The sequence below is a fragment of the Rhinoderma darwinii genome, chromosome 12, assembly GCF_050947455.1.
Source record: "Rhinoderma darwinii isolate aRhiDar2 chromosome 12, aRhiDar2.hap1, whole genome shotgun sequence".
NCBI lineage: Eukaryota > Metazoa > Chordata > Amphibia > Anura > Rhinodermatidae > Rhinoderma > Rhinoderma darwinii.
The window spans coordinates 11,633,367-11,658,302 of record NC_134698.1 but is presented as its reverse complement, the minus strand read 5'-3'; the positions used below and the strand labels follow the sequence as shown (position 1 = coordinate 11,658,302).

The following is a 24,936-nucleotide window of genomic DNA, read 5'->3' as shown; positions in this document are numbered from 1 at the left end:
ATTCATGGGTCTATGTTGTCTACCACACCTCCTACATGCAGACGACAGCCAAGAAGATTCTTTCTCCTGCTGTCTCAACACGGCCTCATCACCCGGCAGCGCAGCAGAGCCTTGCAAACCGCCGCTCCAGACAACCAGACGGACACAGGTGAAGACACAACACAAGCACAAGCAATAACAAACAAACAAACAAGCAAACAAACCACTGAGCAATCTTTCAGACAACCAGCCAGTCAATCCAAAAAACAGACAAACACCTCCAAAGTATACACCTTCAGTCCACATGACACAAACAAAGTATAAGGTTCACACTCATTACATGAGCCGCCTGTGTAATGCATATACATCCTATGTTGTCCAGAGCGAGATACGCTCTTTGTAGCTTCCGTCCACTCTCACAATAGATGAGGGTCCTGAATGAGTGACCTCCTCCTCCTCCCTTGTAATCTCAGAATTTCCTAATAGGATATTTGTAAATGTGTTTTCTAAACCAGAAAACCTCTTGGGGAAATCTTTACAAACATTACTAAGTACTTTTCTTGGACATAGCCATTTGTTGACTCTTTTAAAATGCTCTTATAATAGAAACTATTGAGAGATATGATGAAATGAAAAACAATAGAGGTATATAAGCAACCCTACAGCTCGAGCCTACTATCACTGGTTCTCTGTGGCCCCATCTGCACAGATCTTCACTTGTTACAGGATAAAGAATGGAAGATGCTACCTTCTCTATTTGGGTTTTGATGATCATTTTGATTCCACTCAACATGTCCACCCATGCAGAAGACAAGTCCTACAGAATGAGATTCAGCATTGATAATGACTCTCCAAAGGGCTACTCCAGAGATGGAGACATCATCATTGGGGGAGTTCTTCAAATACTTTTGTTATGTTACAAAGCAGCCCATACCTTTATGGAAGCCCCATCAGTTGATGTCTGCACATTGTAAGTATTGCTACACCAATGACTGATATATACAGTAGGGCTAACAGACATAAACATATACAGAACATATAATGACATCTCAATCATTATGTAGCTCAGGTTTACGGAGCTGCATTTGTAATTGAATTGTATCTTTTGTATCACTGCAGGGGAGTAGTTAAGTGAAACTGGTGGGGCAGGTGCCCAGGGTGTTGTGTATAGGTGGAGCATCAGCAAGCTACTCTCCATACTGTAAGTTGGTAGTTGGGGGGGCACCAAACTGATTTTTTTTATCCCTTCTTCTTCTGCTCACAATTCTATTAAGTGACAAATTCACTTTGGCTACATCAGGACATTGTTAAAGAGGCTTCACTACCAGACACAGTCAATGGACTAGAGCGGCGCTGTTTCTAAGGAAAAAAAACAAACCCTTTCTAATCTCATACAACCTCTCAGTTTTTTAGCATTACAAAAGTCCTTATAAACATACAACTCATAGACGCCTGTTGTACACTGAATATACAGTAGTAAAGTAGCGTGACGTCTCACAGTAAACTATATGATATATGGATGAGCTGTCTACTATCTTCTTAAAAATAGGCTAATTTATAGTTTTTTACCGCTCAGACGGTTGTGGATGTCAAGTCTGAAGTGTCCATAAAGGGTTTGACCTTCCCCCCAGCTAGCATGCAGAAAGAACGATCCAAATTTCCACTGGTGTGTATATCTCGCTGGTACTTGTGGTTCCACACAGAAATGCCACTGCAGAAATGCAACTGCTTGCTGTGTATATCCTCGTACTTGATGTTCTAAATCTCCAGCAAGGGAGAAAAAGGAGATAATGCACTACCTTTGGGAAACTACAAATTCCACGAGTTTATTCCATACTTACAAAAACAGATATAGATAAAAGCATAAGATAAGCTCAAGTAACACGCCAAATAATGCAACCCCACCCTCGGTTTCGCCCTTCCGGCTTCCTCTGGGGCATATAGGCTTGTACCATACATGTCAATCTTCTTAAAGGGAAGGTGTCACGAAAAAAATAAATTTTTATATGTTATTGCTTTTAGTCTGTCATTAAAATAAATTTTATTTATTTGTGTTTTTGTGTTGTACTTTTTTCTTTTTTCTTTCTTTGACTTCTCTATGGGGGCTGCCATTTTTTTTTCATCTCTGTATGTGTCGATTAACGACAAATACAGAGATGGAATACGGCACATACATCCCAATAGAGAATGCGAGATACACACACCGGTGGAAATTTGGATCGTTCTTTCTGCATGCTAGCTGGGGGAAGGTCAAACCCTTGATGGACACTTCAGACTTTACATCAACTTGTCTCTGTTTTTGTGGTGTTGAGGATTTCACCTCTTTTTTATCTACTCCGGTTGTTCATCTCGTTGTTGAGATATTTCAGTGTGTAGAGAGCTGAGTTGTATATTTGGTTACACAAGCAATCTATGGGAGTAATCCTCCAGCTCACCTTGATGCAGATTTTCACTGCGCTCTGCGCCTGGATCTCCGTGACGGCTCAAGGTGTTGTAGACAGAAGGGACGAGCAAAAGTAGATGGTCCAGCGCAGTCAAATTTAAAATAGAACGTAGTTCCAATTTTATTTGGATTATTTAAAACAAGATCATTCCCGAATGCAAGGGTGAAAACATGGGTAAGGTGCCTACGCGTTTCAGACGTACACCACGTCCTTCCTCAAAGCTTTCTTGCCATGAGGATGTACGTGGTGTACGTCTGAAATGTGTAGGCACCTTACCCATATTTTCACCCTTGCATTCGGGAATGATCTTGTTTTAAATCATCCAAATAAAATTGGAACTACGTTCTATTTTAAATTTGACTGTGCTGGACCATCTACTTTTGTTTATTCCTTTTGTATATTTGGCTGTTAACCATAGGCTGATTGCATGTAAATATGAAACACACACAAAACCACATGAGATGTATGAGAAAGTCAAAGATTCAAAAGAAAAACTCTACACAGGCTGATTATAGTGAGTGGTAAAGTATTGGAACTGTAATTATATAATGTAATAAATTGACTAGAAAAATAAAAAAAATGTAAACAAAATATTTTAATATTTTAAAAGTATAATTTCTATGGGTTGGTCGTACTTAAATAGGCAGAATTTTTGTTTTACATGTTTGAGATTTTAAGATAATATTATTATTGCTTTAACTATTTCAAAAACAGTTTACGGTATTAAAATAAATCATATTTTGTACCAATTAAATTCTTCAATCTGGTACATAAAAACAAATTTCGTAACAGATCTTAAAGATGACTTTTTCAAATCAGATTTCTGTCGGTAAAGGGGCTTTGTTTTGTGGATTACATATAAAATTTCTGTAGGTCAACTATAAGTGACATTATTATTATTAGTATTATTATTATTATTATTATTATTATTATTAATAATATTATTATTATTATTATTATTATTACTATTGTTGTAGTTGTTTTAAATACTAATAGTAATTAATATTATTTCTATTAGTTTTGTATAATGATGATAATAATTACTATTATTTTTATTTATTTATAATGCTTATTATCATAAGTAGTAATAGTATAGTTATCTTATTGTATTATTTTTTAAGAGTAATAATAGTAATTTTTATTATTGTATTTTTTTATTATTATTATTATTATTAATATTATTAGTTGTATCCATTAAATATAATAATTATTATTTTTTTATTATAAAATATCTGTAAATGCATTAAATATTAATTATTATTATTATTATTATTATTATTTATTGTATTATATGTTTTATTACTATTATTGTAAGTTGTTTTTTAATTTTTTATATTAACTATTAGTTTTGAAAATAATAGTAATTATTATTATTAAGTGTATTATTTTTTGTTAGATTATAATTGTTGTCAATATTATTTTTACTATAGTTGGATAAAAAATATATAGAGAAATAACCTGAGATGTTTTTGTTGTCCTTTCCCTAGCAAACTATTATTTTTCATTTCTATTCAGTACCTTTTTGAATTTTATATTCAAACAAAAAATCTTTAATTGCAAATGAGGCCTGCGTTCATAAGCAGTATAGCATAGGTGTAGTCTAAATGTGATGTATTCATTGAGAATAATAATAAGGCAGCAGGACTACGTATTTTCAGAATATAATAATAAATTGCTTTATTAACATTTAAACTAATTTACACTCAATTTATTATTTCCTGATATTAAAGGTGATTACTTAATGAGGAGCCCCACTGATGTTATGGGACTTTTACACATGTATGACATGAATGGGGTCAAGTATAATACCACCATATCAAAATACAGTGGTATACGCAGATATTTTTTTTTATATGCAGAATCTGCATAAAAGAAATGCGGCATGCTCCATCAGATGTTGTATATGAGTCCTCCCGTAGAAATATTTAAATCAAGCACTATTTTAATATTATTATTATTATTGTTGTTGCAGTTTTAATATGATTATTATTATTATTATTATTATTATTATTATTATAATATAACACTATTACTTTCAAAAATAATAAAAAATTATAACAATAAAAAAAAATATATAGTACAAAAATAATTAGTAATACAAAAAGTTTTCTGGTTAAAAAAAGTTGGCTCATGTAAGCAACCGTTTTCTAAATGGAAGTCGAGCTTCTTCAACCCTTGCTGTAATTGTTGAAGCTTCTGGCCAGACATTTCCCTAAAGCGGCCATAAAGCATGGACGGGCAAGATCTGCCAGAGCAAGAGCAACTCTCAGGGTATGTTCACACGGCCTATTTTCAGACGTAATTCGGGTGTTTTACGCCTCGAATTACGCCTGAAAAGACGGCTCCATTACGCCTGCAAACATCTGCCCATTACTTGCAATGGGTTTTATGATGTTCTGTTCAGACGAGGTGTCATTTTACGCGTCGCTATCAAAAGACGGCGCGTAAAAAAGACGCCCGCGTCAAAGAAGTGCATGTCACTTCTTTGGACGTTTTTGGAGACATTTTTCATTGACTCCATTGAAAAACAGCTCTAATTACGCCCGTAATGGACGCCGCGAAAAACACGAGTACTTGTAAAAACGTCTGAAAATCAGGAGCTATTTTTGCCTGAAAACAGCTCCGTAATTTCAGACGTAATATGTTAAGACATGTGAACATACCCTAAGAGAGCAGCTTTCCATCCTAGATTGTAGCAGGGGGTTATAAGCAGGAGACCCCTCCCTTTGACGTCTTTATACCCTAATAGGGTATATGGACAGTAGTTGTTTTAATGACATCACCTCTAATGGCCTGGACTACATGGCAATGTTTGGTCTTGGGCAATCTGACGTAAAATTGACTGGTTTACCGCACCATGACTTGAATTTTTGAATCAGGACGCCTGGCAACGTCATAAAAAAATCTGATCTTGTTCTCCATAGAGTCGATAATTTGAATATTTGTGCCATAGATTCAAAGTTTTGAATTTATATATCTGTGTAATAATGATTCAAAATTAAGTTTTCTGTGTACAACTGAACGTCAATATGATATTTACCTGGACCTGAATCGTATTACAGGGAATCGTCTTTTCTCCACTGTCTTCTTCTTTCTCTTACTCCAGGCCGACATTCCAGTATCTTCAACATTTTCTGGCTTTTGTTTATGCAATTGAAGAAATTAATACCAGTAAAGATATATTGCCCAATATGTCCCTGGGTTTCCAGCTATATGACTCTTGTGATAGTGATTCCCTTGCAATAATGAGCACGTTAAACATCCTGTCTGCGGGTCAAGACCTAATTCCAAACTATTCCTGTGAGAAGACACCAAAAATAGCAGCATTCATTGGCCATTTATTATCTTCATCAACATATACAATTGCACAAATAACTCAGTTGTATGGATATCCTCTGGTAAGAGCACAGGTTGGTTCACCTGCATGAATATATTCAGGATTCAGCAGCATATGTAATGGCAAGGTGGGGTCCCTAGTGGTGGCTGTAGGCAGCGAGAATTTGATAATGTAACTATAACTGTGTGAAGAGAAACAGGGATTTGGAACTTTGCTTCAGGAAAACAGAGCCCTGAACAATATAAATATATTTTGTGAAATTAATCAGAATACAGAAATTTGGACCCTATGAAATGAATAAACAAAATGTCAGTGACTCTTTATCCATTTTACAGCACTAGACCACCAGGTATGGACCCATTAGCTTATTTACCACCATTCACCACTAAGGTAGAGCACACCCTAGACCACCAGGTATTTACCAATTAGCTTCTTTACCCCAACTCACCACTAAGGTAGAGCACACCCTAGACCCCCAGGTATGTACTTATTACTTTATCACCATTGACCATTAGGGATGAGCCCACAGACTTTTGGCACAATGGCGGCTCACCAACTTTACTTTAGGACAGGGCTTTCAACTATTCCCTCGTACAGAGGCAGAAACCTATTTGCCTCCAGGCCCTTTTCTCTCTGGCAGCGCCACCCACCATATAGCAATGTCTCTTGCAGGAAAGCTCCCATACAACTCCACCCACCATCACCAGACGCACTCTAGCTTCACTGTCTCTCCATCTCGTGCTTGCCAGCGCTACAAACATCATACTTTTATCAGGACCATAGCTCGTACAATGAACCCTGATGGGCGGGAATTTTAGAACCACCCTATCCCTATGCTGGTTACGTCCCCACACTGTTGGTGGTGTGAACAATCTATTATAAGATGGCATCTAGTCCCTTTCTCTACGGGCCATAAAGACAAAGGGAGGCACCATTGCCTGCTTCACAAATCACAATACAATGGAATAAAGTAATCACAAATATATACATATATGATATAGCAACAATCCTTCTACAGGATAGGGACCATGGAGAAAACATGCACAACTCCTTGCATTTAAAGGAACAATAGCATCTTTACTGTTCAACACTTGTGCAAATCCATTAGCAGACACTTTTTAGTATACCCATGAATTTCAGACTATAGAATTTCATAAAACAACCCATGTATGCCGATGGACTGGGAAGCTGAGCGAGCGGTGTACAGGCTCATAGACTTTCTATTGAGCCCATGCACCACCTGTTCGGCTTTTAGAGAAAAGCCGATCAGAAACTAAGCAGAACAGCACTCACCGAATCGCTTCTGCCGCTTCATTTGAACAATGGGTGGGTGTGTCAGTAATCAGACCCCTACCATCAGTGCTCGAACCCCCACCATTGACAACTTATGACATGTCACTATATTTTTTTATAGTTTAGTTACATTTTAGGCCACTGTCCGCCACTGTTAAAATTAGGGACGAACTGTGATTTTACCACGCTCACCACACAACCAATATTAGTTGTGAAGAACTAGTCTTAATCTATTTGTGCTCTTATGTGTGTATTATTACCTATGATATTTATTTATAGATAAGCTATGGTGCAATGGATCCCGTGTTTAATGACAGGATACAATTTCCATCAGTTTATCGAACTATTCCGAATGAGTATCATCAGTTCCAAGTGATCCTACAACTTCTGATGTACTTTCAATGGACATGGGTTGGCATAATTTCCACAGATGATTACAGTAACAATAAGGCTTCTGAGGAACTGAGGCAACAGATGACAAGAAAAGGAATATGTGTGGAATTTCTAGCTGTTATATCCACGTTGAAAGATGTTGAAAAACTCATTGGGGTGGTGAAGACGTCATCATCAAATGTTATAATCCTATATATCACTTCTGAAGCTTTTTTAAAAATTCTGCACAGTGGCAACTTTAAAAGGCTGCCCAGTAAAGTGTGGATATCCTCTGTCAATCTAAACATAATTACAGAACTCGAATTCAAATTGTACCTATCTCCTCTCAATGGTTCCCTACTGATATTGGTCCACAAAAAGAACATAGATGGTCTACAAGAATTTTCGTTCAATGCTTTTCACAATGTACAATATAATCCCTTTTTGGAAAGTTTTTGCATTACCCATTTTGGGTTTTGGCATATTTTGAACAATGACAAAAATAAAACAAATAATCTATGGGTGAAACGTTTAGAAAGTGAAGGCACATCGACCTATACTTTTACATATACAATTTACAATGCTGTTCACCTTTTGGCCAAGGCTTTGCATGAAATGTATACAACTAAACAATCTACCGTTAGCGGGATCCACAAGGTAGCATTCTCCATTAACTATGTGATATTGTTTAATTTATAGTTTTGTTAATTTTTTATAATATCAAGTCATGTCATGTCAATTACATACCTATAAGTGTTTGGTAGTAGAAATTTTAAAGAGGACCTGTCACTAGGTCATATAAGGTGGACTGGTTCAATGACCTGAATAGCACTGTCTCGCTGATTCAGCACTGTTTTTTTTTTCTAGACCCGTTCCAGAGATATGGCCACTGTTGTGTTGGCTCCCTATTTGCTAATTTTCTGTAGTTAGTCAATGGGGTGGAGCTAGCTTCCCTGTCTCTGATGCTAACCAATCAGCGCTTGAGGGTAGTTCAAGCCGCGTTGGCCAACTACAGAAAATTAGCATAGCGGGAGCAAACATAAAGTGGGCCAATTCTCTGGAATGGGGGGCGGGGGTCCAGGAAAAAAGTGCTGGAATCATGGAGACAGCGCTATTCAGGTCATTTAGCCTGGTTAACCTATATGAACTAGTGACAGATCCACTTTAAATGTACTTCATAGTCCTACTTCCTCATATTCCATAGCTTATTTACCTTTAAAGGGGTTGTTTTATCACTATGCGCTAATAGGACTTATGGATGTAATAGAAGGGGGTCCCTGCTTGAGAGCCGCCTCTTAAAGCCTCAGCAGACAGCCACTAACACATACTGGGTCTCACTTTAACAGAGTTAGGCCATCCATGGACGTAAATTTATTTGACTTGCCGAACATATGATACATTTCCTCTGCAGTGCCCACTGTATGGCTTGATGTGGCTTCTCGTGGAAAGAGCATTTGATCACTAGGGGTATCCATTTAGTTATGCTACACAGTAGAACTAATATGTCACGATCCAGGGGTATGTGGACCCACTAGGCCGCTCCGCCGTAGCGGAGTGGCAGCTAACCAAGTCACAGTGTAAAGAGTTTGCCAGACACAGGTTCTGTGTCGACGCCCGGGGTTAATCAGCCTTCATCAGCTCCAAGGTCTGCTAGAGTGACGCGATCTGTTACCACTCAGTCTTGCAGGCTGAGGAGAGGGAGAACCTATCACAACCTGTCCTGACGGTTCTAGCTCCCGCCCTTGGTCTATTTATACTCTCACTTGCAGCTTGTTCCTTGCCTGTGATTCTCTGGTTTCCTGGCTCTGCTATTCCTGCTATTTACCTGATTGACCGCTGTAACTTATTGACCCTGGCTTGCCTGACTATTCTCCTGCTCTGTTTTGCTACTACGTACTCTCCTGGTTTGATTCGGCTCGTTCACCACTGCCTGTTGCTCACGGTTTTTCTGTGGGCAACTGCCCCTACTTTCCCCTTTGCTTCTGTGTGCCCTTGTCTTGTGTTGTCTGTCTTGCACTTACTGAGCGTAGGGACCGTCGCCCAGTTGTACGCTGTTACTTAGGACGGGCCGTGCAAGTGGCAGGGACTGAGTTGCGGGTAGATTAGGGCTCATCTGTCGTCTTCCTACCCCGATTCATTACACACAGTCTGTGCAAAATCTATAAAATGTTTGTAGCACAAAGGTACCTGAAATAGTCCAGAAGGTAGTAGAGGCTTTGGTACAGATGGGATTTGACATGGCAGATAGCGCCAGATGTGGTGGATGATAACAGGTGTGGCAGATGGCACCAGACGTGGTGTAACAGAAGGCATGGCATGTGACACCAGGCGTGGTGTCTAACAGCAGGTGTGGCAGGTGACAGCAGGTGTGGCAGCTACACAACAAGACTCCAACACTAGAAAGGCTCAGGAACAATCAAAGGACGGGATACAGGTAGCAGGGTAAGGGATCACTGGTAGCTGGAAACGACTAAGGGACCATTAGCAATACGAACATGGGTAGACAACAACAATGCTCAGGCAAGGAGTGAAATGGCAGAGCCCTTTTTATACTATACCTAGATGGAGAACACCAAGAAAATCCCCAAAATATATATTGTAAATATACATCCCTATTGTATGTAATGTCTAAAGGGGGACGGGCATACAGGCCCATAATAAACATGGTAGTAACGGTGGATAACCAGCTGAATGAAACAAATACCTAAAGATTGGAGTCTGACACACCAAAGATCAATTAAAAATATATAAATTTATTGAATCAAATATAAATAAACATAACAAACACATTAAAAGCATAGAGATAATTGCCACAGTGCGGATAGACAACCAGACAATAAAGTACAAAAAAGTACAAAAGATGGCAATGTATAGACAATGAGAGACATGACCGTATAATGTATGACACAATGCACTGAATGTGCAAGAATAAGGGCCACATTGACCAAAGAAGCCTGCTCCCCTGATGTCAATTAGAACTATACATAGAAAGATAATCACAGGAGCCAAATGTATATGGACATGGTATGGTACAATAATAGATGTAACAGTGCATACACCGATATATTACCTCTGCACAATGTGCTAGAGCCCCTTACCCATGTCAGGAACCACAATGTCTGGCGTCAACCCCAACGCGTCTGAAACCCCCAGCCGAAATGCGCGTTGGGGTTGACGCCAGACAGTGTGGTTCCTGACATGGGTAAGGGCTCTAGCACATTGTGCAGAGGTAATATATCGGTGTATGCATTGTTACATCTATTATTGTCCCATACCAATCTTTAGGTATTTAGAGACCTTTTTATAGTCCAGGATGATATAGGAAATAATTAATTAATTACATATGCGCACGATGGCCCTTTAATACCAGGACAGAGCGACCGCGGGCCCCCCAGCGGACATTACAGGACAGAGTGACCGGAGGTCTGCGGTCGTGGCAGTCATCAGGTTAGGGAAGGCAGTGGTCCGCGACCGCGGCCATTACATAATATTTCTCAGAACAGGTTTGATCATAAAAAATTCCATTAATTCTAAAATCTTTTTCATATCTCCAGCTGAATAATTACATGAAATATATTCATTTAAGAAAACCCGGAGAAGACCTATTTTTTACTACAAACGGTGATGTAGTAAATAGTTTTGATATTCTAAATTGGATCCTTTATCCAAATGGTACATATGAGGGGAGGCATGTCGGTACTCTCTTATCATCACAACAACTAGCAATTAATACAAGCGCTATTGTGTGGAACAAATATTTTACAGAGGTGAGTATTAAAATAGTTAAAGCCAAAGTCCATCTTCCATACCAAAATGTGTTTATGCTTCCAATGCATCTAAATTGCACTAGGTCTTTATTTAAAAATATCCTATGATTTTATGTCTACAGCTCTTTTACAGACCTATGTGTCTCCATGGTAACAGACTACAAACAAACCTTGAGTAGTCTGAGCCTGCATTCCTGCTCCTTCCATCTGTCCCCTTATGTATTGTAGCTTATCAAAAAGTAAGTGACAGTAGAAAGTATGACTGCAAGATCAGACTACACAACTATTTGCAAAACTTTGTATGCTTTGGAGCGATGAACACAAGTGGTTGCAAAAATGTATAAAAACGGTATAAAAATAAATGACTTAATTAGTTACAGGGGATCAAATGTAGTCATTCAGTGGCGGTATTATTGGGATACTGAACAGTATTTTTATTTGGGCACTGAATGGCATGTATGGTATGGAAGTATTTGGCATTTTATGACAATACAGAATGGGTAAAAAGTGCATATGTATCTGTGTTTTATGTGTCTCTCTCTCTCTCTATATATATATATATATATATATATATATATATATATATATGTGTAGATATAGATATTGAAATTACAAAAACAATTATCTGCAAGGGGGGCCCTGATTTGCTTGTTTCTAGGGGGTCATACTTTCTATAAAACATGCTCTATTAGTAGAGGGATTGTCCCTTGCTCAGGACCTCCCTATATGAACTAAAGAATTTTGAGCATCAAACCGTCCAAAGATTTTATTATGGAATTGACACCAGTAGAAACATTGTTAGCTGGTCTTCCATATAAAAGGAAGATATTTTTTGTTTTATCTAAAAACATCACAATTTATTTGTATATTTTTCAAGATAGCATTGATATCCTGGCCTAAATAAAATATGATTCACTGATTTGCTGATACATTTTGTTAAGATGTTGTATATTTAATAAATGATACAGATTTCTTGTTCTTTTTAACGTTAAGATTCCACAGTCCCTGTGTAGTGACAGATGTTCTAAAGGGAATCGAAAATCACTCCAATTGGGAAAATTGCCCTGCTGTTTTGACTGTGTCCCATGCTCTGATGGGGAGATTGCTAATTTATCAGGTGTGGTTCAAACAATGTGCAGAGATGATAGGAGATAGATAGATAGATAGATAGATAGATAGATAGATAGATAGATAGATAGATAGATAGATAGATAGATAGATAGATAGATAGATAGATAGATAGATGTAGCCAGCTTTATCTTGACTTTTAACGCATTAAATACAAAGTGGCAAGAAACTTTAACTTTTGACTATTTTAATGACATCTCAATGGCTTTTGTTGTGTGATATTGTGCCGCAGCAGTTATCATATAAGATAGATAGATAGATAGATAGATAGATAGATAGATAGATAGATAGATAGATAGATAGATAGATAGATAGATAGATAGATAGATAGATAGATAGATAGATAGATAGATAGATAGATAGATAGATAGATACAGCATTTGGAAAGTCTTCAGATCCTTTCACTTTTTTCAAATTTTGTTATGTTGGCTTTATTATACACTCAATACCCAATAATGACAAAGTGACAAAGAGAATTTTAAAAATGTTTGCAAATTTATTAAAAATAAAAAACTCACATTTCAGATGGACTGAAGTATTCAGACCGTTTGCTATGACACTTGAAATTTAGCTCTGGGGGCCGCCCATTTCTGTAGATCCACCTCTGCTAAATTCATTTAATTGGACATGATTTGGAAAGACACACCCTTGTCAATGCATATCAGAGCAGAAACCAAGTCACGAGGATGAAAGAACTGCGTGTAGAGCTCAGGATTGTGTGCAATGAAAGGTAACAAGAGCACTTTGGCCTCTGTAACAACTGGCAGTTATGTGGACAACTGGGCCACTCTGCCGTAACAGAGCAGCAGCTGATTAACAAAGTCTAGGGCTGTCAGTGTTGTAAAAGTACCTGCATAGTCAGAGGTGGGCTTGTGCCAGACAATCAGAGTAAGCAGGCTTGTGCAGGATAATATAACTTTACTAGGACACCGAACTGGAGTAGTGCAGTCAACTCGGACACTAGACTTGGCTAGGACACCGGACAGGAGTAGTGCAGTCGTCTCGGACACTGGACTTGGCTAGGACACCGGACAGGAGTAGTGCAGTCGTCACAGACTCTTGACTTGGCTAGGATACCGGACAGAAGTAATGCAGTCATCTCGGACACTGGAATTGGATAAGACACCAGACACAAGTGGTGAAGTAATTTCAGGCGCTTGACCTGGCAAAAGTACACCGATGGGAAGTAATCTCGGACACTCAGCATGGCACAGGCACCAGACACAGATGGTGAAGTCATCTTGGACACTCAACTTGGCATGGGCACTGGAGACAGATCGTGAAGTCATCACGGACACTTGATTGGCACAAGAACTGGACACAGATACTGGATACAGGATATGGGATGCAGGATACGGGATACAGGATAGAGTTAAGGAACCATTATCAAGATAAACGCTAAAAAGACACAACATTGCTCTGGTAAAGAGGGATTGGGAAGAGCTCCTTTTAAAGTCTCAAGTCTGCTGGTATAGGTTGAGGGAGAAGTTAATGGTGTGTCCGCTGGCCCTTTAAGAGCAAAGGCGAGCGTGCGCGCACACTATGAGAATTAGCCAGGGAAGAGAGCAGTGTGCGTCAGCATCTCTGGAGGAGACGCCGGCAAGGCTTCAGTGTCCTGCGGTCGCAGTCAGCATTTACAGGCATTACAGCCTCCATAATTCTTAAATGGAAGAAGTTTAGAACAACCAGCACTCTTCCTGGGGCTGGTCGCCCCACCAAGCTAAATAATCAGTTAAGAAGTGCCTTGGTAAGAGCAGGTGACCAAGAACCGAGTCGTCACACTGGCTGAGCTCTAAACATCTGTGACCTCCGCAGCAGACATTACAGTACCCCCCTTACGTCCCCTCTCCTTATCTCCAGAGTGCAGGAGGAACTTTTTGACAAGAGCTGGAGCATCCACATTCTCTTCAGGTTCCCAAAACTTCTCCTCAGGACCAAAACTCTTCCACTCCACTAGGCAGAAGGTCTTCCCTCCTATCTTCTTGTAGTCCAGGATCTCTTTTATCTCAAAGACAATGGAAGCACCACTAGGAGAAATTGCAGGGCCAGGGGATTTGCTGTATCGTTCAGTACCACAGGCTTCAGGAGAGACACATGGAAAGAGATATGAATCTTGAGATTAGGGGGTGGCTGTAGCTTGTAAGACACAGGGTTGATTTGTTATAGAGTTTCAAAAGGACCGAAAAATCTGGGAGCGAATTTGTAGGAGGGGATTTTCAGACTAATTGTAAAGGATCTGCCAGGCACTACGTCTGGGTATACTCCCAGGATTAATCAGTCGACACCTGAGGCCAGACCTCTGAGACTGACACCTGCTCCCACCAATCAGGGTGACAGGCTCAGGAGTGGGAGAGCCTATCGCGGCCTGGTCAGTCAGAGTTAGCTCCGCCCCCTGTCCATTTATACCTGCCGTTTTCTCTTCCTCCTTGCTTGTTATTCTTCTTGGATTCCTGGCCCCACTGCTGCCTTGCTCCAGCCTGCTTCTGCCGTGCTTCTGCCTTGCTTCAGTTCCGTTTATCCTGCGTTGCTCTGCCCCTGGCTTGCTTCTGCTCCGTGCTCCCGTTTGTATACTCCACTACTTCCTGATCCTGACTGGCTCATTCACCGCTCCGTTTCCTCGCGGCGTTGCGTGGGCTACTGTATTCCCTTGCGTGTTCCCTGTTTGTACTCCCTTGCACTTAGACAGCGTAGGGACCGCCGCCAAGTTGTACCCCGTCGCCTAGGGCGGGTCGTTGCAAGTAGGCAGGGACAGGGCGGTGGGTAGATTAGGGCTCACTTGTTCCCAGTGGCGGATTATCATATGGGCGTTTCGGGCGGCCGCCCGGGGCCCGAGGCTTCCAGGGGGCCCATGGCAGCCCGAAACGCACATTATCTCGTAAATCTATTCAGCGCGCTAGCGCTGCTAACGGCCGAAGATGGGGAGGAGCAGGGAATTCGCCGGGATCCAGGGGTAGGACACGCCTCCCTGACAGTGCGGGCCGCCGCCATTGAGTAACAGAACAGCGACGGACGGCTGTTCTGTTACTCCAAAGCAGCAAGAGAAGAGCCGGCGGGCGGTCACCGGCGCTGAGGTCAGTACAGGATTATCCTCCTGCCCAACTGGTTCCCGACCGCTGGCTGTATTTTTACGGCCAGCGGTCAGGGACGGGTGCTTAAAACCCGAGCCATAGACTTTCTACGGCTCGGGTTTTAACTTGCTGCCCGCGCGATCGGGCAGCTGAATGTCGGGTCTCCGGCTGTCAGTGACTGCCGGGGACCCTGAGGAGAAGACAGAAGCAGCTTTCGCTGCTTCTGTCTTCTCCGATGTCTTCTTACACAGCGTTCAATGAACGCTTGTGTACAGGAATAGAGACAGCAGCAGCGGCGCTGTCTCTATTCCTCCCGGTGATCATGTGACAGGTCACATGATCGCCGGGTGCCGTTAGTGGCAGACTGTTGCTGGGTCTTACTAGACCCAGCACAGCCCTATTAGTGACAATCGTCACTGTGAGAGGGCTGATTTCCCCTGTAACTGGGGCTGCTGTGCAGCTCCAGTTACAGTGGAAAAACATGGTGTAAAACAAAGAGAAAGTAGATATAAAGTTCCCCAAAGGTCTTTTTTGACCTTTGAGGATCAGAACATAGTAATAAAAAATAGTAAAGTGCAAAAAAAATAAATAATAATAAATACACATAAAATACCCACCCCAAAAAAAACGTTCCCCCCCCCCCGCCAATCATTGTTGTAACGCTAGCGCTGACCCAATTACCCTAATATAGACATGTAATATATTAAAATTTACGGTAGACAATGACGATCACAGATAAAAGGTCTATTTTAGGGTAAAACAATGTTATTACCAAAAAAAAATAGCTGAAACGTAAAAAAGCTTCTTTTTTTACTATTATTTTCAAACTTTATGAATAAAAATTCTAAAATGGCAAAAAATGTGTGCATAAAAACGATAAAAAACGAAACCTGCATTGTCTACGGAAAAAACGTCGCAAAAATAACGTCGGTTTTATTTTTTTTTAATAAAAATGTGTGTTTGGTGCAACTTTGTAATTACGTTTTATTAAAAAATATTTTCACTTTTTGAGATACAGCTGCTTTGTATCCTGTATCCGTCAGGTCAGCAGGACTGACGGGATCAGTGAAACGGGCCCTGCGCTAAATTATAATCTTAGATGTGATAGATTTGAGGTGGATCCTGCGTGTCACTGATCCCGTCAGTCCTGCTGACCTGACGGATACAGGATACAAAGCAGCCGTATCTCAAAAAGTAAAAATATTTTTTAATAAAATCAATCAATCACACTGATACACAGACATACTATATATATATATATATAATTATAATATAAAGTTTTTAAATGTGTACATAACCTTGTGGCACTATATACAAGGGGGAGCGCTGTGTGGCACTATATACAAGGGGGAGCTCTGTGTGGCACTATATACAAGGGGGAGCGCTGTGTGACACTATATACAAGGGGGAGCGCTGTGAGGCACTATATACAAGGGGGAGCGCTGTGAGGCACTATATACAAGGGTGAGCGCTGTGAGGCACTATATACAAGGGGGAGCGCTGTGAGGCACTATATACAAGGGGGAGCGCTGTGAGGCACTATATACAAGGGGGAGCGCTGTGAGGCACTATATACAAGGGGGAGCGCTATGAGGCACTATATACAAGGGGGAGCGCTGTGAGGCACTATATACAAGGGGGAGCGCTGTGAGGCAAGGGGGGGCTGTGTAGTGCTATCCACCGTGGTATGTGTGTGGCGCTCTTTATAGGGGGGTTTTTTGGTGCTATTTACAAGAGGGGGAGGGCTGTGTGGCGCTCTCTACAGGGGGGCTGTATGGCACTATCTATAGGGGGCTGTGTGTAACGCTCTCTACGAGGGGGATGTGTGATATATAGAGGGGGCTGTGTATGGCGATATCTATGGGGGTGTGTAATATCTACAGGGGCTGTGTGTGGCACTATGTACAGGGGGCTGTGTGTATGGTGTTTTACAGTGTGTGGTATTATATTCAGGCGCGCAGTGTTTGGTGCTATTATATTTAGGGGTACACTATGTGGCACCATGATAACTTTATTTTCGTTTATAGGTGTGGAAATGTTGGAAAAGTGAGGAGACGTCTAAGTGGCAAATTCTGCAGAAATGAGTCATGGCCGGGAGAAGTCGTCATGAGCGCTGGACCGGATGGAGAAGAAAAGAGGAAAAAAACTACTAGAATCTGAGACGTCGTCACCTGTGAGTCACTAGATTTATAGAGAATCTGTCACCTCTCCTGACATGTTTATTATAGGAAATCCTTGTATTTCACAAAAAGTCTTTCTGCGGTCCAGGACTGATAGACAATTCCCCTTGTCAGGAGGTTGTGTCCCTGCACAGTGTGATCCTGTCAGTATGTAGGGACACCGCGCTGTGACAAGGGGAATCGTAACACTGTTAATGCTTGCCCAAAAAGGTAGTGTTAAAAATAGTTACGGTGAGGAAGGGGGGCCCAAGTTTGGGTAACAGCCCAGGGCCCATGGTCTACTTAATCCGCCACTGCTTGTTCCCTTCACCTCCTTCCTGCCATTACACTAATATTTTTTGACGATAACAAAGACTTTGATTCCAGGAAGAAATTGAGGAGGAATTTTTCTCTTTCTATCTGCAAATTTATTCATGCGGTCCACTGCCTGTAGGATCGCGGACGTGGTTTACTGCCAGATGTGAGGAAAGCATCCAAAAGAAGAATTGACAGCAGGCACTTGAGGTGTAGCCGGTACAGGAAGAGGAACATGTGGATGTTGGCTGTAAACAATGAAGAATGGAGAAGAAGCTGTAGATTCACTCCAGTGATTATTGTAAGAAAATTCGGCCCATGGAAGTAGATGCACCCAATTGTCATGTTTAGCAGATATAAAATGACGAAGATCATTTTCCAGTACTTGAATAATCCTTTCAACTTGGCCGTTAGATTGTGTGGAATTTAGACGTAAATTATACACCCCGAATAGACACGATATGGAGGGGTAGTCCGTGCAGACGAAAGATATGTTGAACAAACAAATCTGCCAAACGAGGAGCAGAGGGAAGGCCAGACAGAAGAGCGAAATGTGCCATCTTAGAAAAGCGATCCACAACGACCCAGACAGTGGTACATCCAGCAGAAGGAGGAAGGTTGGTAATAAAATCCATAACAATGTGTTGCCAGGGAGCATCAGGAATAGGCAGAGGTTGGAGCAGAACCAGCAGGCTTGGAATGGGTAGTCTTGATTTGGTCACAGTTGGAACAAGAAGAGACATAGTCGACAATATATTTAGGCAGCGTGGGCCACCAGTAGTGATGAGAAATAAAGTCCCGAGTCTTACGGACACCAGAGTGCCCAGCCAACTTGAAATTATGACCCCCAGAGGAGAATTTTTTTTCTCTAAGCAGGACGAACAAAAATTCTTCCAGGGGGAATGTTTCTAATCTGCAGAGGCTTAACAGAAATAATACTGGAAGTATCAATGATATGTTGAGGGTCCTCTTTAGAGTCATCAGTTTGGAACGACCTAGACAGGGCATCGACCTTTATATTTTTATCTGCAGGACGAAAGTGAAGTAGGTACCAGAATCTGGTGAAGAACAAGAAGAAACATAGTCCACAATATCTTTAGGCATCGTGGGCCACCAGTAGTGACGAGAAATAAAGTCCTGAGACTTACGGACACCAGACTGCCCACCCAACTTGGAATTATGACCCCAGATGAGATTTTTTTTTCTGTCAGCAGGACCAACAAAAATTCTTCCACAGGGAATGTCTCTAATCTGCAGAGGGTTAACAGAAATAATCCAAGAAGAATCAATGATATGTTGAGGGTCCTCTTTAGAGTCATCAGTTTCAAATTACCTAGACAGGGCATCGGCCTTTATATTTTTATCTGCAGGGCGAAAGTGAAGTACGTGAAGAACAGTGAACATCTGGCTTAACGAGGGTTTAGTCGTTTTGCAGACTGTATATACGTGAGATTCTTGTGATCGATGTAGATGATTATAGGATGAGTAGCCCCCTCTAGAAGGTGCCCCCACTCTTCTAAGACTAATTTGACAGCCAGTAACTCATGGTCCCCAATGGAGTAGTTACGCTCTGCAGGAAAGAAGAAATTAGAGTAGAATCCATAAGATATTACTTTACCCTTGGAGTTTCTTTGAAACAGAAGTGCTACAGCACCAATTGAAGAAGCGTCAACCTCCAAGGGGAACTGCTGAGACACATCAGGATAGTGAAGGACGGAAACTGAAGTGAAGTCTCTCTTGAGGTTGGTGAATGCCGACGTTAGCGTCCACTCCTTTCTTGATGGGGCTGAGATTGGAGCAGTAAGAGACGAGAAATTTGGGATGAATTGATGGTACAAAATCTCTGTATGACACGGAGACCTTGATGACGTGGCAACTCTAAGATGGACTTCTCTTTCTCCAGATCCATCTGGAGTCCATGATCTGAAACTATATAGCCCAGGAAGGGCCAGGATTTCTTCTGAAATACGCACTGTTAAATTTTAGAGTAGAGACTATTCCCCCTTAACCGTGACAGTACTTGGTGAACATGCTTCCGGTGAGTCATCAGATCTGGTGAGTAAATCAAGAAGTCGTCCGGATATACCACCACACCGATATACAGTAGATCCCAGAAAATGTAGATTACAAATTCCTGGAACACAGCTGGAGCATTACACAGTCAAAAGGACATCACGAGATATTCATAGTGACTGTCTAGGGTGTTGAATGCAGTTCTCCATTCGTCACCTTGCCGACATGGCTTGGGTTTCAGCCAAGGAGAGAGGATAAACCCTTCCACGAGCAGGTGAAGCTTAAGGGAGCAATTCAATAGGACATTCATAAGGACGATGGGGAGGAAGGACTTCAGCCTCCTTCTTGTTGAAGACATCCGCAAAACAGACATACTGCGGAGGCAGCCCAGAGAGTGACTGAGGCATAAGGGATAGGACAGGATGAACCTGAGGCAGGCAACAGTGAGGACATTGGGGTCCCCAATGGAGGACCTCTCCAGAAATTCCAGTCGAGGACAGGAGCGTGTTGGCGAAGCCATGGGAGTCCCAGCAGGATAGGGTTAATAGCTTTCGGTAGGACATAAAAAGCTATTTCCTCCGTGTAAAGAACTCCCATTGCAACTTCAGAGGTTTAGTCACAGAAGGAATCGGATCTGGCAGGGGTTTACCATTCACTGAAACGACCGCCAGAGGTTTCTCCAGAGATATTGTGGGCAAGTGGAGACGGTCTACTAAAGCCTAGTAAATGACGTTTGCAGGAGCTCCAGAATCCAGATAAGCAGAAATAAAGTTTGATTCTTCATCAGTGGAGATTGTCACAGCAATAGATAGTTTTGGAGAGAATTTTGCAGTTGGCGTCGATCCACATAGGGTAGTCTCTCCTATCAACCCTAGGTGCTGGAGTTCCCAGCTTCTGGGGACATTGATGCACAAAATGATCCTTGTGGCCACAGTACAGACATAATCCTGCTGAACGTCTGCGCTGCCGTTACTGGTCATAAAGTCTGACTCTGTCCACCTGCATAGGCTTTCCGGGGGAACAACCGGAAGAGGCAGTAGGGGTCTCTGGAACTTGGGTGCCAGTTTGTAGGACATTTTTTCCCGACAAACTTCCTGGGTGCGTTCTTGGAACCTAATTTCGATCCATGTACCCAGCAGAATTAGGGCATCCAAGGTGGAATAACACTCACGAGCCACCAGCTCATACTTTGTTTAAGGAGCTAGTCCTTGCCAAAAGGTTGCTATCAATGCCTTATTATTGAAGCTCTGCTGCCAAAGTACGGAAGTGGATGGCATATTCCTATACAGTCAATTAGTCTTGACTTTGAGTCAGAAGTGAGGCAGCTGCAGAAGAAGTTAAGGCCGGTTCTTCAAATACAGAACAAAAAGTCTCCAGAAACAATTGTAGGTTTGAAGACTCCAGCCCCTCACATTGCCAGATAAGGTTCGCCCATGCCAGGGCTTTGCCAGGGAGGAGAGAGACAATAAAAGCCACTTAGGTCACTTTAGAGGAGAAAAGATGAGCGTGTAACTGAAAATGGATCTTGCACTAGTTGATAAATTCTCTACAATCTTTTGCATCTCCATTGTAATGAGGTGGAAGTGACAATGAAATTCCAGACCCAGAATTGACAGGTAGTAAAGTAGGAGGAGCAGCAAAAGATGTGAGATCCAGAAATGTGGCAATAGAGTTAACCCCCTGCAGGAGCTGATCCTGGCATGCTCAAAGATCTCGCATGTCCTTTTGCATCAGTTGGATCGGTGGCTTAGGTTGACAAGCGGAAACTATGGCCTGAACAAATTGTACTGACTGGCAGGTATGTGGACCCACTGGGCCACTCCACCAGAACGGAGCAGCTGAAGATAAACAAAGTCTACGGCAGTTAGTGAGGTAAAAGTACCTAGATAGCCAGGTGGGCTTGTGCCAGACAATCAGAGGAAGCAGGCTTGTGCAGGAAAATAGAACTTGACTAGGACACCGGACAGGGGTAGTGCAGTCGTCTCAGACACTGGACTTGGCTAGGACGCTGGACAGGAGTGGTGCAGTCATCTCAGACACTGGACTGATCTAGGACACCGGACAGGAGTAGTGCAGTAGTCTCTGGACTTGGCTTGGATACCAGACAAAGGTGGTGACGTCGTCTCGGACACATGACTTGGCACGGGTACCGGACACAGATGGTAAAGTCGTCTCGGACACTCGGCTTGGCACGGGTACTAGACACAGCTGGTAAAGTCGTCTCGGAACACTCAACTTGGCACAGACACTGGACACAGATGGTGAAGTCATCACAGACGCATGACTTGGCACGAGAACTGAATGAAGATAATGGATACAGGATGCGGGATACAGGATACAGCTAAGGAACCATGTGCAAGACAAACACTGGGAAGACACAACATTGCTCAGGCAAAGAGGGAGTGGGCAGAATTCCTTTTAAAGTCCCAGGTGTACTGGGATAAGTTGGGGGAGAAGTTCATGGTGAGTGTGCTGGCCCTTTAAGAGCAGAGGCGAGTGTGCGCACACACCCTATGAGCATCAGCAGGGCGAGGGAGCAGTGCGCGCTGGGCTCTCTGGAGGAGATGCCAGCAAGGCTTCAGTGTCCTGTGGTCATGGCTGCCGGTGAGTGGGGAATGTCGGTGGTCAGCGACCACAGGCATTACAGCCTCCATAATTCTTAAATGGAAGAAGTTTAGAAGGACCAGGAGAACAAACTCCCACCAAATGGAAGAAGTTTAGAACAACCACCCTTCACAGAGCTGGTCGCCCCACCAAGCTAAGTGATAGGAGAAAAAGGTCTTGGTAAGAGAGGTGCCCAAGGACCCAGTGGTCACTCTGACTGAGCTCCGAAGATCCTGTGTGCAGATAGGAGAAACTTCCAAAAGTCAAACATCACTGCTAATCACCTGCCCAATGCCTTCCCTACAGTAAAGCATGATGGTGGCAGCATCCTGCTGCGGACGTTTTTTCAGCGGCTGGAACTGCGAGACTGGTCAGGGTTGATGAATGAAGTACAGAGATATTCTTAATGAAAACCTGATTCAGAGTGATTTAGACCTTACACTGGGCCAAAGGTTCTCCTACCAACAAGACAATGTCCCTAAGCACACAGCCAAAACAACACAGGAGTCGCATGGGGATAACTCTGTGAATGTCCTTGAGTGGCCCAGCCAAAGCCAGGACTTTAACCCAATCGAACACCTCTAGAGAGACCTGAAAATGGCTGTCCACCCACGTTCCCCATCCAACCTGACGGAGCTTGAGAGGATCTGCAGAGAAGAAGGTTCTTCAAGGATCTGAATACTTATGTTAATGCAAGATTTTAGTTTTTCCTTTTCAATAAATTAGCAAAGATACTAAAATTCTGTTTTTACTTTGTTATTATGAGGTATTAAGTGCAGAATCATTGGGAAAACGTGAATGTTTTTTATTTTAGAACAGGGCTCAAAATCACAATATGTGAAAAAACTGAAAGGGTCTAAAAACTTTCCAAATGCATTGTACATAGATATGACAGAGAGAAAGAGAGATAAATGAGATAGATAAAAATAGATGAGACATGTTTATGTGAAGATATATCATTGATGATTACGTCTTTAATTCTTAGGAATGGAAAACTGTATAGAGTGCCCTGAAGAGTTCTGGTCAAACATGAACAAGACTGTGTGTATAAGAAGGACCATAGAATACCTTTCATATTCCGACCATCTAGGTTTATTATTGGCTGGTATAGCCATAACCTTTGCTGTAACCTCTACTTCAGTAATGATCATCTTCGTGAAGCACAGGAACACCCCCATAGTAAGAGCCAACAACCAGCACCTCAGCTACGTCCTCCTTATAGCACTTACCCTGTGTTTCATGTGCTCGCTTTTATTCATTGGTCATCCCATGGACGTCACCTGCCTCTTGAGACATTCACTTTTTCTCTTTGTATTTTCAGTCGCTATTTCCTCTCTGTTGGGTAAAACCGTTACAGTTATCATTGCCTTTAATGCAGCCAAACCGGGGTGCAAGTTAAAAAAATGGATGGGTTCAAGGGTCTCCATTGTTTTAACCACTATATGTTCTTTAGGAGAATTTCTTATCTGTGTTACCTGGATAATATGTGCCCCCCCAGTTGTGGAATTTGATAGTAAGATAGCACATGATAAGCTGATCTTGCAGTGTATGGATATATCAACGTTTCATTTTTATCTTGCAATCTCATATATAGGTTTATTGGCTTTATTAAGCTTCATCGTCGCCTACTCAGCACGGCAACTTCCCGACAACTTCAATGAGGCTCAGTATATTACATTTAGTATGATCGTGTTTTCTAGTGTGTGGCTGTCCTTTATACCCACTTACCTGAGTACTAAGGGCAAGTATACGGTAGCGGTAGAAATCTTTGCCATCCTGATCTCAACCGCTGGATTACTGATGTGTATTTTTACCCCAAAATGCTATGTTATACTTCTAAAGCCAGAGCTCAATCACAAAAGACACATAAATATTACTAAAAAAAAATGAGGAATAAAAACGTACTTCCTGCCATTGTATTGCCTTTTTCTTTCTCGGACAGGGAGTAGCTATCTGAAAATTACCAATGTCAGACATATTAGCTTTAGTCTATAATGTTAGCTTAGTTTTTCTTAAAGGGAAACTCTACAAAAAAAAATTTCTACATAAGTGTACTCTTAGATCTGTCAGTATATGTTGCTATAGTTATAGGCAGCATAATATATCTCCAGATCTGAAGGACAAATAGCACAAGAAATATTGTGTTTGTTGTATTCATGAGGGGGGCAGTCACCAAACCTCCACCCACATCCTCCTGCCATTTACACTGTTGAGCAAAGCTGCCTCTAAATATTGTAAATGGTGTCTACCATGACTGGTATGAAGGGCAGGAGGAGATGGAGAGATGCGGGGTTACCACCAAATCCTCCTGTCCCTAGTGGTTAGGGGTGTGGTGATGTCATCCAGCACTAGAAATACCCATGCTAATATTTGCTATGGGGCCCCTCTCCTCTATGTACACCCCTGTTCTTAGATCTTGATTTATAATATGATTCCATTAAATAGGGCATAATATAA

The 24,936-nt window shown here is 41.7% G+C and overlaps 1 protein-coding gene across 1 annotated transcript; it reads left to right on the top strand.

The window, feature by feature from the left end:
* The first annotated feature begins 713 nt into the window (after nt 1-713).
* LOC142665064 (vomeronasal type-2 receptor 26-like) lies at nt 714-24,369 on the top strand. The gene is made up of 6 exons (XM_075844606.1): nt 714-949; nt 5,530-5,821; nt 7,333-8,082; nt 10,980-11,192; nt 12,186-12,309; nt 23,465-24,369. Exons 1-6 carry the CDS (start codon nt 714-716, stop codon nt 24,367-24,369), a joined length of 2,520 nt encoding a protein of 839 aa, XP_075700721.1.
* The last annotated feature ends 567 nt before the right edge of the window (nt 24,370-24,936 follow it).